Genomic DNA, 14,815 nt, shown 5'->3' with positions numbered 1-14,815 from the left:
ACAAAAGAGAGCAGTGATACTGAAATTAGCATGAAGAGCCTGGAGAAGCACAGAAGTTACCCAGGAGATACAGCCATATATTTTGTAGATAAAATCGAATGATCTTGCCTTGGTCAGAGTAGTTTGCCAACGGGTTTGGAACCACCTACAGTCGTCTGCTTGCAGGTCATGTCATAGAAATGCCTGTTTGAGCAAGAGGGTGCCTGCTGGACCCTTTATACTATCTTTTGCTGACTCATATAGGAGGTTGGAACAAAAGTTTCCCAAAGCATTTTAGGGCCCGTCTCACCTCTGCCTCATTTCTCTTGAGCTCTGGGTATGGCTCAGAATCCTGTAGAACCAGAGCCCTGAAAAAATATCTGGGGCTATCCATGGAAAGCCTAGGGCTGAGAAGGAGGAGGCTCATGCACTCGTTAGCTTAACATCTGCCACTAAGCGAGTCACTTGATGGTTAAATAGCATTTGAGATGATACTGAGAGGATGTTTAGCATCCCCGTAACCTGGGGAGGCAGTGGGGAAGATCACTGGGGAAGCGACAGCAATCCCCAGTCAGATGTGCACATGTGGGTGTCTAGACCTGAGGTTGTCCTCCATTGCCTCACCAAAGGTTCAAAGAAGACCTTAAGGATTTGCATCATTCTGAAAGCCCAACAAGAAGAAAAGGTACTGGTTTTAGATTTGGAGTTCTGGCTTTGAATATCTGCTCTGATCATTTCTTTGTGACCTGGTGCTAATCATTAGCCTGTAAAAATGAGAGGCTTCAGGGGCAGTGGTTAGAGAGCCAGGCCTAGAGACTGGAGGTCCTAGGTTCAAATCTGGCTTCAGACACTTCCTAGCTGTGTGACCCTGGGCAAGTCATTTAACCCCCATTGTCTAGCCCTTACCACTCTTCTACCTTGTAACTAATACTTAATATTGATTCCAAGATGGAAGTAAGTATTTTTTTAAAAATTGAAAGGTTTGGTCATATAACCTCTAAAATCTTTTCCAGCTCTTTATTGATAATTCTATGAAGGTCATGCTTTTAGCTAAAAGGAAGTTATGCTTTTAGCTAGGAAGTGTCCCCTTATTGTTTTTATTTTTGTGTGTTTTTACACTAAGGCTATCAGTGTAATTCAGGGCAATAGGGAAGGGAAGTGCTAAACTGTATCAATTAGAAGATAAGTTGGGGGAGGAGGAATTGAGTAGTAGTGGGCTCACTGAAGCAAATGCAAATCTAGTCATATTTTAATTGGTATCTATATCTCCAATAGGGCTCTTCATCATTCTGGATGATTGGGGGGAAATGGCCACTAATACATATGGTCCCTTCTAAAGATACCTTTTATGTGAAAACATGTTCTCCAGCCATTTCAGTCACGCCTGACTTTTAATGACTCTAATTGGGGTTTTCTTGGCAAAGATATTAGAATGGTTTACCATTTCCTTCTCCAGATCATCTTGTAGATGAGGAAACTGAAGCAAACATACTTAAGTGACTTGTTCAGGGACACACAGCTAGTAAGTATCTGAGGACAGATATAAACCCAGGTCTTCCTGACTCCAAGCCCAGCATTCTATCCACACTACCACCTAACTTACTACCATTAACCAGGCTCGTATATGGCCTCCTGAAAAAGAACAAGGACCCAGACTTTGTCAAATTTACAATTTGGTCAAGTTAACTGACTTTTCTTGCTTCTTGGGGAATGAAAGCATTCCCAGGATCAGCCTTCTGAAACTCAATGGCATGGGGTAGAGGTCAGAAGACAACAATTCAATCCTTATAGATTTTTACTTTGGAAGAGAGAGAAAATTGCATCTCTGTACTGTTAGTAAAGCCTGCTTATAATAAGGTTGGAGCTCCTACACCAACTGTATAGATAGATGAACTTTGTTTTACCCAACAGATGTGTACTTAAAGAATTGTAAGTTGAATCTTTGTGAATCAAATTATATGTTAAAGTTATTTGAGAAAATACATATTTGCAAAATGGGGAAAACTCATTTACTAAGAAAAGAACCACCCCCTATTTTTTCCAGTAAATTAAAATTTTGTACCCCCATATTTTCTTATGCTTATGGAGTTTAAATATTGTTACCATATGTACTAATCCAAATAGATGTCCCTTAAAGAAGCCTCAAACTACCCTTTATTTTATTTAATAACCCAATTGTGATAAAACAGAAGGTTTTGGAAAATCTTCTAAAGTTCCTCATTATCTTGTGGGATCTGTCATATATTATAAAATGTGCCAACTTGTGTCAGGTTATATCCTGCAAGGTCAGAAACCTCTGTTACCACCACATCAATTAGTAATGGGTAAGTTCGGAGCCAGAAATATCCCCTATAGCTTCATGAATAATGGCTTCAAGATTTATAGGTTAAAAACAATGGCAGTGAGGAACTAAAACCAAGCAGGGTACTACATCAAGGAAAAGATAAAGGAGGAAAAGCAAAAGGGAGAATGTGATAACAAAGGGTTGAAAAGAAAAAAAGAACTTGATGCTGGCACTGATAACAAGCTGGATTGTTTTATGTGTGGGGGGAAAGAAAGTTTCAAAAGAAAAAAGGAGAGACCTGTTAGTATAGGAGTGGTGATGATAATGGTTTTTAAATGCCTGAGATTTGAGTTTAAAAGTAAATAAAGAGGCAAAATAGCAAAGGAGCATCAACCTCCCTTTCAGAGAATATAAATGGTAATAAAGCTAGTAAGAATGGATGTGTGTGTGTGTTTCTGAATTTAAGGCAATAATAATGCAGCAACAAATATATTAAAGGATAAATAAAGAAGAAAAGATGGGTGTAACCCTCATTCAATTATTCTGTAGACCATGAGGGACAGCAATAAGAACAGAAAGAATATTTGTGTCTCAAGCAACCATACCCTCAGAAGTTTTTTGGAGGTGATTAATGAGGCCAAAAACATTTAGTAGAAGCTGTTGCACAAATAGCTACAGAATGCCATCTCTACCAATGTCAACGAAGTCATAGTTTTCTGCCTGTTTAATCTACTATTTGCTAGCAATTTTTGCCTTATATCTCTTAAGCTGTGTTATATTAGTGCAGAATAAAATTATATTCCCTCAGCATCATGTAGCCATCACATTGTGAATTATTTTGGCCTACAGCTATAACAAACACCTATTAAGGTTACGGAGTAAAAGTGTTGTGATTTGTAGCAATAATGGTATGATAATGAAATTATGGATTCTTAAAGAAGCTTAAAGATCTCTGTAGTTGTAGTGAAATGACTCAAGGTTCAAATCTTGACTCTTTTATTTACTATCTATATTGCCTTGTATATATCATTCAACTGCTCTTGACCTGTTTCCTCACTCATCTGTTTTTTAAAGATGTTTAAATTGAATGGTCACCAAAGTCCCTTCTAAATCTAAATACTAAATAAGTAAATATCCTATAAATATATCCTATAAATCCTATAAAAATGCTATAAATACTAATTAAATAAGCAGAACCAAGTCATGCCTGCCACTGTATTTCATGATCATTACAATATGTATAATAATTCTAAATAACATGAAGATGGATGTAGACACACATGATCAGTCTTTTGCTTAGTAAAAAATGTAACCACCATCAGTGGAGGACCAGGAAACTACTTCAGCCTGAAAGCATACAGACTGCCAAATTAAGGCATCTGAATGACAAGTACTTAATGGGAAAGAGACAGGCAAAACCTTAAAACCCAAGAATTTTCAGTGATTATGCCCAGAAATGAGAAGAAATGAACTAAGCAACAAATGAAAGTACAGAATAAAGTGGAAGGACTTCACATGTTTTGAACTCAGAAAAGCTGGGTTCTAATCCTTGTTCTGCCACTTACTATTTTGGTGACTTTAAAGGAGTCACTTATCTTCTCTATATCTATGACATGAGACTCAGACAAGATATTCATCATGATCTCCTTCCCTTCTAAAGTTTCTGATTCCATATTTGAGAAGAACAAAAACCAACACTACTTTGGATCATATAAAAAGAGAATGGTAAAAGTTTCAGAAAGAATATTAAGACATGGTGCAGCATAGTGAAGAGGGAGCTGTCCTAAGAGACAAGAAGTTTGGGATTCAAGCTCTGCCTCTGACATACAACTGTATGACCAATGATCCTTTCTTAGGATGTTCCTTTCTTAAGAGCTCCCTACTTTGATCAAATCACACTCCTAGTTTCCCTTGGTAGATAGAAAGATACTCCTACACACAAATGCATACATATGTGACAAGACATGTATATAATAAGTACATATAAACACATACAAACATAACCACACATATGTATCTATATATAGATATTGTATATGCATTATTCCTAAAAATAAACTCAATGAAATACAAGGCTTTGCTTTACTTTTTTTCTCAAGGAGAGAGGGTTTATTTAGCTATAAACTACAGGCATTTTGTGAGGATTGAGAAAGGACATTTCTCCTATTCAGTCTAAGTTCAACTAGAATTCAGCATGGCCCAAAGAAAAGAGCGGAAGCCATTATCCTAAACTCTGTAGAGTCATTCAAGGTCAGGAAAATTCAGTCTCCTAATATCAGAAAGAGCCAAAATGGTCTCTAGTTTATCCCAGCATGATGAAGACTATCATTTTACAACTGTGGAGATAAGGGAGATGGGTTAAAATTTTATCTTGGGGTGCTTTCCATCAACAAAACTGGATGATTAAATATGGCTACCCTACTTCAAGCTCAAAATTGAGATCCTAATACAGTATCCAAAATTTTGGAAAAAAGGCTCTTTAAATGAAAGAAGAGAAAATATTCAGATTTTAATTACCAACAAAAAGTGAAATTGATGGGAGGTAAATTAATCCCACACCTCTCTGAAATTTTATTTCTTCCTAGCCTAAAGGATTCATTGGGGCTTGGTTTGGGGTACATTCTGAAGTCTTGATTTGGGGCTGTCTTTTAGCTGAAGCCATCCTACAATAATGCAATTTAAGTACTTTAAAAAACAATTTTCTTTGGATAGATTAAAGATAGCCCTTTTCAATTGTTTTGGTTTTGGCAGTGGTTGTTGTTTTTGTTGTTTTAGTCATGCCTGATTCTTTGTGACCCCTTTTGTTGTTTACTTGACAAAGACAGTGCTGTAGATTGCCATTTCCTTCTTCAGTTCATTTTAGAGATGAGGACACAAATAAAGAGGGTTAAATGACTTGCTCAGAGATACACAGGTACTGAGGCCAGTGTTGAACTCAGGATGATGTCTTCTTGACTCCATGACTGGCGCTCTATCCAATGCACCACCTAGATGCCCTGCCTTATGCCAATTCTGACCTATTGTGAAAAAAGATTATATGGAAGTTCAAATATATGTGTTCTTTGTAAAACTTGATTCAAAGCAATTACCTCTGTGTATTCAGATATTAAAAAATCTTACCTCGTGCTTCCCCAAGGTTGAAAAGGTTTCAGAAATAATATATCAATACAATGTTACTTCTTCCCACATCTATGCTCCACATCCTTTCCATCATACTGACAGTTTTCCACAGAATCATTGCAACAGAGTAGATTGTACCATTAGAGATAAGCATCTATCAGTATTTCCATTAGAAACATCTATTTTCCAGAGCTTATAACTCAACCAAAAATATTCACAACAGGCAACAGTTTGGGATGCAGTGATTCTGCTCAAGATTCTTTAATTATTTTTTAATTTTAATTTTAGAAGTAAGTTAGAAACTTAGAAGTCACTAAAAGTATATAAGAAAGTAACCAAATTATTCCACTTCCTGTTTTGCAGTGTGAATTATAAGAGGAAAAAAAATCTATGCTTCTCTGTTTATTCTATGAAATCTAGCATTTTGGAATTGGTAAGGATTACTATGGATATCATACTTCTATAGAAATAAAGCGCTTCTATGTTTCTTTTTCTCCCCACCCCAGTATGAGGAAAGGGGCAAGGGAAAGAGAGAGAGAGAGAGAGAGAGAGAGAGAGAGAGAGAGAGAGAGAGAGAGAGAGAGAGAGAGCAAGAAAGAGAGAGAAAGAAAGGAAGAGGGAGAGAGAGGAAGGGAAAGGGAGGGAGAGAGGGAGGGAGAAAGAGAGCATGATTGAGATTATTAAAATGCAAAGAAGAGAACAGAGGAAGGCCAGAATCAGATGGAAAACGAAGACACTTTTGAAAATGAATTATTAGTGAATTGGTTGAATTTATTATACTTAAACAACAGATTAAGTTTATTATACTTAAAAGAAAAGCAAGCTGCAAATAATAGAGATCTGAAATGTCATAGAAAATTCTCTTTGTTGGTTCTAATCTGTTTATGAAAATATATATTTTCTTTGTTGTTTAAGTTCAGAATTAAACAAGAGGAAAGAATATGATTCTATTTGCAAAATACTTATGTATGATAAGATATAGTCAAATGTTCCTTCATAATTCTGGAGTTTAAAAGTAAAGCATGTAGTATACTGTACATGAGGTGGAATTTTCCAACATGTATAAAAGTGCATGGCATAAGCCTTTGAACAAAACTAGACCTCTAAATAATCAGCCAAGAATCAATTTGGTATAATGGTTTGATGGCTAGTCATGGAGTCAAGAAAAAATGAGTTCAAATTCTTCTTCAGACACATGTTATCTATGACTCTGAACATGTCCCTTGTTCTCTCAATGCCAAACATAACTCTCTTAGATTACAAATTACATCCAATTGTTGTTATACATAAATAGAAAGTTTCCACCCTAGAATTCCATACCGCAGAGCTATTGTGGTTCAGGGGAAGAGGCCTAGATTTGGAATTAGAGAACATGGGTTAAAATCCTGTCTCCAGGGAAATCTAGATGGCACAGTGAATACAGAGCCAGACCTAGATTTGGGAGGACCTAGTTCATATCTTGCCTCAGACACTTCCTAACTACATGACCATGGAGACGTCACTTAACTCCATTTGTTTAATCCTTCCCTTCTGTCTTAGAGTTGTTTCCTAAGACATAAAGTAAAGGTAAAAAAAGGGGGGGGGGGAGAGAGGATAGGAATTCTATCTCTGATGCTTAATTCTTGTATGATATTGTAGGAATTCATTTAGCCCTTTTGGAACTCAATTTCCCCATTTGTAAAATGAGAAGATTGGGCTAGTGACCTCTAAGGTCCCATCAAGCTCTCAGTTTATGATCCTATGATTTCTTCACAATGATGAAACCTAGATTCAAAAGAAAAAAGGTTGGGGCAGGGAGAAGTTTTTTAATTTGAGAAAAATATTTTAAGAGATTTACAATTTCTCTAAATCAGATAATCTTCATAAACCCACAAGACTTCCAGGAAGTCTTTTCTTCTCCCTCAACAAATCTGATGATGGAATTTCAATTAGGTTAAACAACTACTTGTAAACAAGTTAAGTCCCAATGATGCCTATCTTTGTATCTGGGAAAAGATCAGAATTGGAATTATTAGGGAAACAGGAGCAAAAATTGTGTCAATTTGTTAAAATGATTTTCTGAGTTTTTTCTTTTTACCAGTTCAAGACATCATTTTAATTTCTATGCACTACCAGGTCTATATGGCTTGAAATAATGCTTGTCTTATTACATTGGTGAAAACCAGCTGTGAGTGTGAAATCTATTTAGCTGCCCTTTAAGTAACAGAGAAACCATTTCTCTTTTATGCTTCAGGTATTTTAACTTCAACACTCATGAGCTCAAAGACCAACCTGATATTCCTCTCTCTCTTTTTTTCTCTTCAAACAGCTATTTTGTGACAGTAAAAAAATAGCACATGCCTCAGAGGGACTGGATTGGGAAGACAAAGATGCTGCAGACACACTGGTCGATAACGAGGTCCACTCAAGGATCATCAATCCTTTACGCCTGTTTGTTAAACAGTCTCCAGTGTCAAAGCCCGGTCAGATGTCATATGCAGACAGCATAGAAAACTTTTGGGATTGGTTGTCCAACATCACGGAAGTGCAGGAGCCATTGGCAAGAACTAAGCGTAGGCCAATAGTAAAAACGGGGAAATTTAAGAAAATGTTTGGATGGGGAGATTTCCATTCAAACATCAAGACTGTGAAACTCAACCTTCTCATCACGGGGAAAATTGTCGACCACGGCAATGGAACCTTTAGTGTTTATTTCCGACATAACTCCACGGGTCTGGGTAATGTCTCAGTGAGCCTGGTACCACCATCCAAAGTGGTAGAATTTGAAGTCTCCCCCCAGTCCACACTAGAGACCAAGGAGTCCAAATCTTTCAATTGCCGCATTGAATATGAAAAAACAGACCGGGCGAAGAAGACTGCATTGTGCAACTTTGACCCTTCGAAGATCTGCTACCAGGAGCAGACTCAGAGTCATGTCTCTTGGTTGTGCTCCAAACCTTTTAAGGTTATTTGCATTTACATTGCCTTTTACAGTGTTGATTACAAACTTGTGCAAAAGGTCTGTCCTGACTACAATTACCATAGTGAGACTCCATATTTATCCTCTGGCTGAATCTTTATGAGATGGCAGGATTGGGGGACGTTTGTGACTGGAATAACAGAGAATGGAGTTCAGCTCCTCAAGTTAAAGAATTCCTTTTGTTTGAGGCCGTGGACCTTGCTTCCTTATCAGGTTTTAAAATGATTAAAAAAAAAAAAAGTCTTCAAGTTTGTGGCTGTGTTTGTGCTGTGTTATAAGTAACCTACAGAGTCAAACTGTTTATGTAATAGTTGCTTTCATTTAAGATGATAGTCTGGAAATCTTGCTGTTTTTTCTAAGGGAGTTATCAGATGAGAGCAACATGAAACAAAAAAGGACACAATTTGGCATGTGAGAAACACTCCTCTTGAAAACGAGTCTACCTTTCAGATGTATATTAGACTTCTGCTTTTAAAAATATAGCAGGTACATTGAAACAGCTGAAAAAAAAAACCTGCATTGGACAGAAGAACCATGTTTCTAATACCAACTTATTTTTTCCATGTTTTTCTGGTTTTCACCCCTATGTAGTACCACTTTTTGTGGTTGCCTTACAAAGGGTAAAAATTGTTTAACTAGCATTTAAAGGAAGAGGCAGTGCCACAGAAGAATGAATATACATTATTTGAAGTAGATGTGGAATGTTGAATTCATATGGTTTGGAGGTTTTTCCTGCTTTTATCTTTATTATGGTCCCCATGTTTGTAACACATTTCCATTTGATTAATAACAATGTGAAGAAAATGGGGAAGGAAGGCACTGGGTTTAGAAACTGATGAACAAGGTTCAAATTCTGGCTTTGCCACTGACTACTTCTTGGGCAAGTCACTTAATATTTTTAGAACTCAGTTTCCTCATCTGCAAAATGAGGAGGTTGAACTAGATGACCTCTTAGGTCCCTTCCATCTTTATCTATAATTCTATTTGTATTTTGCTTTGGTATTAGAAGAGATACTATGGAATCCATATTAAAAATAAGAAAGATCCATTTTTTAAAATCATTGTTACCCTGCTGAGATTATCAAAACTTAAAATAAATAACTGAGCATGATCCACCCATGGCAAACAACTACATTTTGTTAATTTGCTCATAGGATTTGAGATAGAGAGAGACAGAGAGACAAAGAAGCATCGTTGGAATGAAAGACATAGGGAGAAAATTGAAGACTCTAGAGTCCTAATATTTGTTGTCTTCCAAAATTATTCTTGGATTTTATTTATTTTTGGACTGAAAGGGAGGCCCAATGGAAATTAAAAGTTGTTAATGTTAAAATGTTGCTGTATTGACAACCAAGATACCTGGTTATCAACCAGAATTTCTAGTCTACTCAGAAATTACTATGGTATTTCTTTACAGTCCAGTGCAGTGTCTATAACCTTGTTGTTTTTCTAAGGTGATAAAATTAATCTCTAACAGTATAAAATGGGACCATCACTGACTCAATCAAGGAGGACAAGCTGTTTGAAAATCTCTGTTGATTAGAGATCCCTTAAATGAGTGGCTTTCTGGACTATTGATCACCCATTTCTCCTCTTGCTCTGTAAAATTTCTAAGATATTCTGTTTGTGAAAAAAAGGTTTCATCCAAAATTCAGGATTAATAATGAGATATTTGCTCTTTCTTTCTCCCTCCTTCCCTCCCTCCTTTCTTTCCTCCCTAATTTATTCCCTTCCTTCCTTCTTTCTTTTCACTTTCTTCCTTTGTGTTGCTCCTTCTTTCCTTGCTTCCTTCCTTCCTTTCTTTTTCCTTCATGTGGGGTTCGGAGAAGAAAAGAGGAAGAGGCATTCTAACAAACAAAATGTTCTTACCTTACTAGCCATAAAACCCGATTAGTACTGTCATAAAACTGAATTTTCCATTTCTTATCTTTTGCTGCTGCTTTATACACAGTGTTCTGTTTTGTATATGTTGTATTGGGCTTAGTGGTATATGGTAATACAGGCTAGAATATATTGCTCTATTCTGAGTTTGTTGGGCTCTTTGTAATATTGTGTAGGTGATGATTTAAATAATATGTCTTTTTACTTTCCTCTATAAGCAATTTAAAATGCATATATATTGTACAGTATGTGGAAACATATATGTATATATATACTTAGACTTTCCTGTGTACATATAGTTATGTGTACACATTTATATGTAAATAAAGACAATTTGCTAAATCTGTCACTTGACCACAGCATGCTTATTTTTAAAGACTCACCTTTCCACCCCAGGAATGTTGATCGACTCTTTTTCCTCCCCTTATACTACATTACAGAAATGGTGATACTAAAGTAGCAGAAGATAAAACAAAATTTCAAGAGTAGGTGATTTAGAACCTTGAGCAGCATTGTTTCTAGGCAAGGAAATAAGCCAATCACATTTTATACCACTTATGTTTTAGCTGAATAGAAGAATATACAGCCTGGGAAAAAATGCATTCCTATAGATGTATTTTAGAATTGAATAGAATATATGCCACAAATATACTAAATCATAGCTTCCTTTTAAGACCTGATAATTTTCAGCCAGAGTACTTGGCATGATATAATTAGGTTTCTTTAAAACACTCAAATGCATTAAATTATTACAAAGCCATTATTGGCTTACAGCACTGCAGTTGAGGCAAAAGCCATTTTGTAAACCAGTTTTTTGCAGCCATTCACAAATTGTTCAGAAACATAAAGAAAAACACACATGTGTTTCTTAAGATAAGAACCCAACTAACACACCAATGGCAAAAAGAACAAAGAAAGCCCAAGAGAAACAGGCCAAACCAACACTAGAATATTCAATCGTTCTGGGAACTGAATTTACCAAACAAGACAAATCAAAGCTGATAGCCAAAAAGGAAAAAAAAAACACAAATAAGACCTGCATACTAACTTTATTCTATATAATTTCACCCTACACCAGGAAAAATCCAAAGGTAGATAATAAATTTTCTAGAATCTTTTTTTTTTAATACACTGATATTAAAATGAAATCCAGAAGCCAAAGCAAGTATGGATATGTTAGAATGTTCAACCCTTCAGACTTTTAAAATTGTTTCATCTATTTTTGATGGGTGTTATTTTTTTATCTAGCTAGCTTTCCCTTTTGGTGTATTTCCCTGGCTCATTTCTTACAGATACGAGATTAGGTCACCAAGGTGTTAGGACCATTCTTGGTTCTGAGGACAAGTACTATCCATGGGTCCACATTTCTAAAACTACAGTCAATGACCCCCCCACAGATGTTCCTATCTTTGATAATCAGTCAACAGATATGATTAGAGCCAAGTAGAGGTATTTACAAAGATAGCATAGTAAGAATGATAGTTACTAAATATTCCCTCCTTAAAACTGTGACCCATTCTGCCTCAAATATATAAAATCAAGGGGAAGAGTAGACACAAACATAAGGTTCACTAGTAATGAAGTACACATGTAGGGAACACATACAGTCAAAGCAACCCATATCTCCAGCACTGTAGAAACACTATATTCTTCTGATTCTCATGGTATCTTCAAACTGCTCCTCACCCATAAATAAAGCTTCTTTGCTAGGCATGTTGTACAACTGGACTTCTTGGGTCTGCTCCTTTCTACAGCTTGACTCTAACTTGCCAGCTCTAGTTCTCCCTTGAAAATCTAATAGGACCCCTTCTCCTCTGCCAGAGATGAGACTCCTTTAAGATGCTTACTATGCCTGACCCTCTACATCACTCCAACTCCATATTGGCATTTATTGTCTTCCCCTGGACAAGTAGCTCCACTATAAGATGCCATGGACCCTGAGGGAAAGATTGGCCAACCAATGACAAGTTGACCTTCCAACTTCATCAGAAAACATTTTTATATATTGTAAGAGGATAACAGGGTGTAGAGGCAAAGTATCTTTGGATTTCATCTACTATATTAATACTTTCTTCTATTCCTTACTTTCTGTGATTATATCAACTGAGTTGGGGAGAAAACCGACTCCTCTACTCCTGTCCCACTACATATGACTGTTGTTGTTTTAATTAAGAAGTGAAGTAATTTTAAATTTCATTATTGAAAGATCCAGAGGTCTAGTGTAAAGGTTAAAATTATGATTGAGACTAAATGTAATAATTATTTTGGACGCCAAGGATTTTATTTATAAAATCCTAAATGAAACACCCAAGTCAGCTGGAAATTTTATGGTGATTTAATTAATAGTAGAGGAGATTAAGGAGAAGGAAGAAGTAAAGGAGTAGGTTTCCACCTTCCCCCCCCCCCACCTCCCTTCCTCCCCCACCCAGCTAGCATCAAGCGGGAAGATTAGGAGATAAGGGTTTGGAGTGTGAAGGAGGAAAGAGTCAGTCTGAACTCCAAAAAGAAAGGCTAAGCCAAGATGCCCAAACCTGAAACAGCTCCAGGGCAAACTCACCACCAAACCCAGACAAAATAACTGCCACCACTCCAAGATGTCGGAACACCTAGCACGCTGCCAGCCAGAGTCGCCTCTCCAGGAAAAGAGCAAGAGAGAGGAAGTGATGTGCCTTATATAGATGGTTTTATGTTACTTTCCTGTGTCTCATCTGTACCAATAATAGTTTAGCTTGATTTAGGACAGCCCAGGGGTCTGTCCACTTTTTCTGCACATGTCTGTTGAAGGCCATTTCCTCAGATAATTAAATCTTGAGTTTTGTGCAGACCTTCCTAATCTTGTTAAACTAAAGAGGATGGAGAAATGCAGGGTTCCCAAGACCTGATTCTGTTAGTCCAAGTATCTCTATTGTTATTGATCAGGAAAGAGCTAAATCAGATCTTCTAAAGTACAGTCTGATTAGGGTGGAATAGTTTTAAAATTCACACTAGGAAATTCTATAAAAGTGAAGAATTAAAATACAATAAAATTTTAGGACTACTAACTGCAAAGTAAATGGTGGCCATTGCTGGAAAATAAGTTTTTGTCTAAGCTAAAGGACAGTTTATATAATTCATTGAATAAATGTTCAAATCTGCATCACTGGCCTTTTAAATATGACTTACTAGCCTAGAACAGGGCAACAAGATGTCATGAGAATGATAATTTATTGATATTATCATCAGAGGATCTGAATCCAGGCCTAGGGTCCATTAGGGATATTACTCACTACATAGTAGGAATTTAATAAATGTTTAGTGGATTGGATCTAATAAATGAAGAGTTTAGACTAGATACTCTCTATATATGTAGACATATATCCAATAAACATTAATTGAGCATCTACAATGTATACCATACTATGCTAAGGACTGAGTATACAATTTTTTAAAACAGAAAAAGAAAGTCTTTGCCCTGAATAAACTTACATTCTAACAACATACAAAAAGAAACAGTAATGACCCTGGGCAATTCACTTAACCTCCATTGCCTGGCCCTTATCATTCTTCTCCCTTGAAACCAATACCCAGTATTGATTCTAAGATAAAAAGTAAGGGATAAAACAAAACAAAACAAAAAGAAAAAATGGAGGAAGGAAGAGAAGAAGGACAGAACAGGAGGTATCTGGAGTTGGGGGAGTGGTACACCTTGCTCTGTTTAGTTGATACCAATCTGAGAATCTGGATTTTTCTCCCTATAAAAGAAGGCACTGAGAAGGATTTGATACTCCCCCTTTCAAACAGAGGGAACAGGAAGCTAAGGGAAATGGAATCCATCAAAGCTTGAGTTAGTTACAGAGTAGAGAGTTTAGAAGTGATGAGTTTGACTTGGGAAGGACATCTGGAGTTGCAACCAGGCAGAGCAGCAGATAGAAGGCAAAGTGAAGACATATTTACAAATGCATATGTATTTTTATACATATACTACATATATGCCAGCATATACACTTATATGAGTGTGTTAGTATATACACACAAGCTTACATTTTTGTGTGTATGATAAGCAGAGGCTAACTGGAAACTAATTAATACATGGATATGGTAGGGAATGTAATTTGCTTTCCTAAGAAAATAACAAGGATGAAAACTCTTCATTTTATTCCCTGATTATCAATAGCATTTATTTATAACAACAAATCAAATCCACAAACATTAACTATATCATTTAGTTATTAATAATTAATAGATTTCTGTCTAATTAAATTTACATTTATTCATTATACATTTTTATTTCATTTGCATAGTAATTTGACCATTCCTGTGATTATATCTTGTCTTCTAAAAAAGGCTATAAAAACAACTAGGGTACTGACCATAACTTATACTTCCTTTGTCACCCTCTTAGCAGCTAATACAATGCTGGCATGCTGTAGGTAATCAATAATGTTTTTTTTGTTTGTGTTTCTTTTTTTTAATGGAGTAAAATGTTATAAATAATTACTCTTAAGCACTGAAAGATTCTCAATCTTTAAATAAAAATTCTATTATTCTCCTTGAATTCTGTTTATTTAGACAGAAAACTGGATTAGTTTCTTGGAAAGATTTTTCCTTTTAAA

General features: G+C 36.1%; 1 protein-coding gene across 1 annotated transcript in view; it reads left to right on the top strand.

Annotated features, from left to right (window-relative positions):
• NXPH2 (neurexophilin 2) overlaps nucleotides 1-10,570 on the top strand; it is a 165,236-nt gene extending 154,666 nt beyond the window's left edge. Inside the window, exon 2 of the mRNA XM_007494114.3 lies at nucleotides 7,692-10,570. Coding sequence (XP_007494176.1) covers nucleotides 7,692-8,435 — 744 coding nt within the window. The 3' untranslated portion in view covers nucleotides 8,436-10,570. The remainder of the gene's footprint in view (nucleotides 1-7,691) is intronic.
• The last annotated feature ends 4,245 nt before the right edge of the window (nucleotides 10,571-14,815 follow it).

Source organism: Monodelphis domestica, chromosome 4, assembly GCF_027887165.1.
Source record: "Monodelphis domestica isolate mMonDom1 chromosome 4, mMonDom1.pri, whole genome shotgun sequence".
Classification (NCBI taxonomy): Eukaryota; Metazoa; Chordata; class Mammalia; order Didelphimorphia; family Didelphidae; genus Monodelphis; species Monodelphis domestica.
Note: the sequence above shows the minus strand (reverse complement) of the source record. Positions and strands in the feature narration are given on the sequence as shown.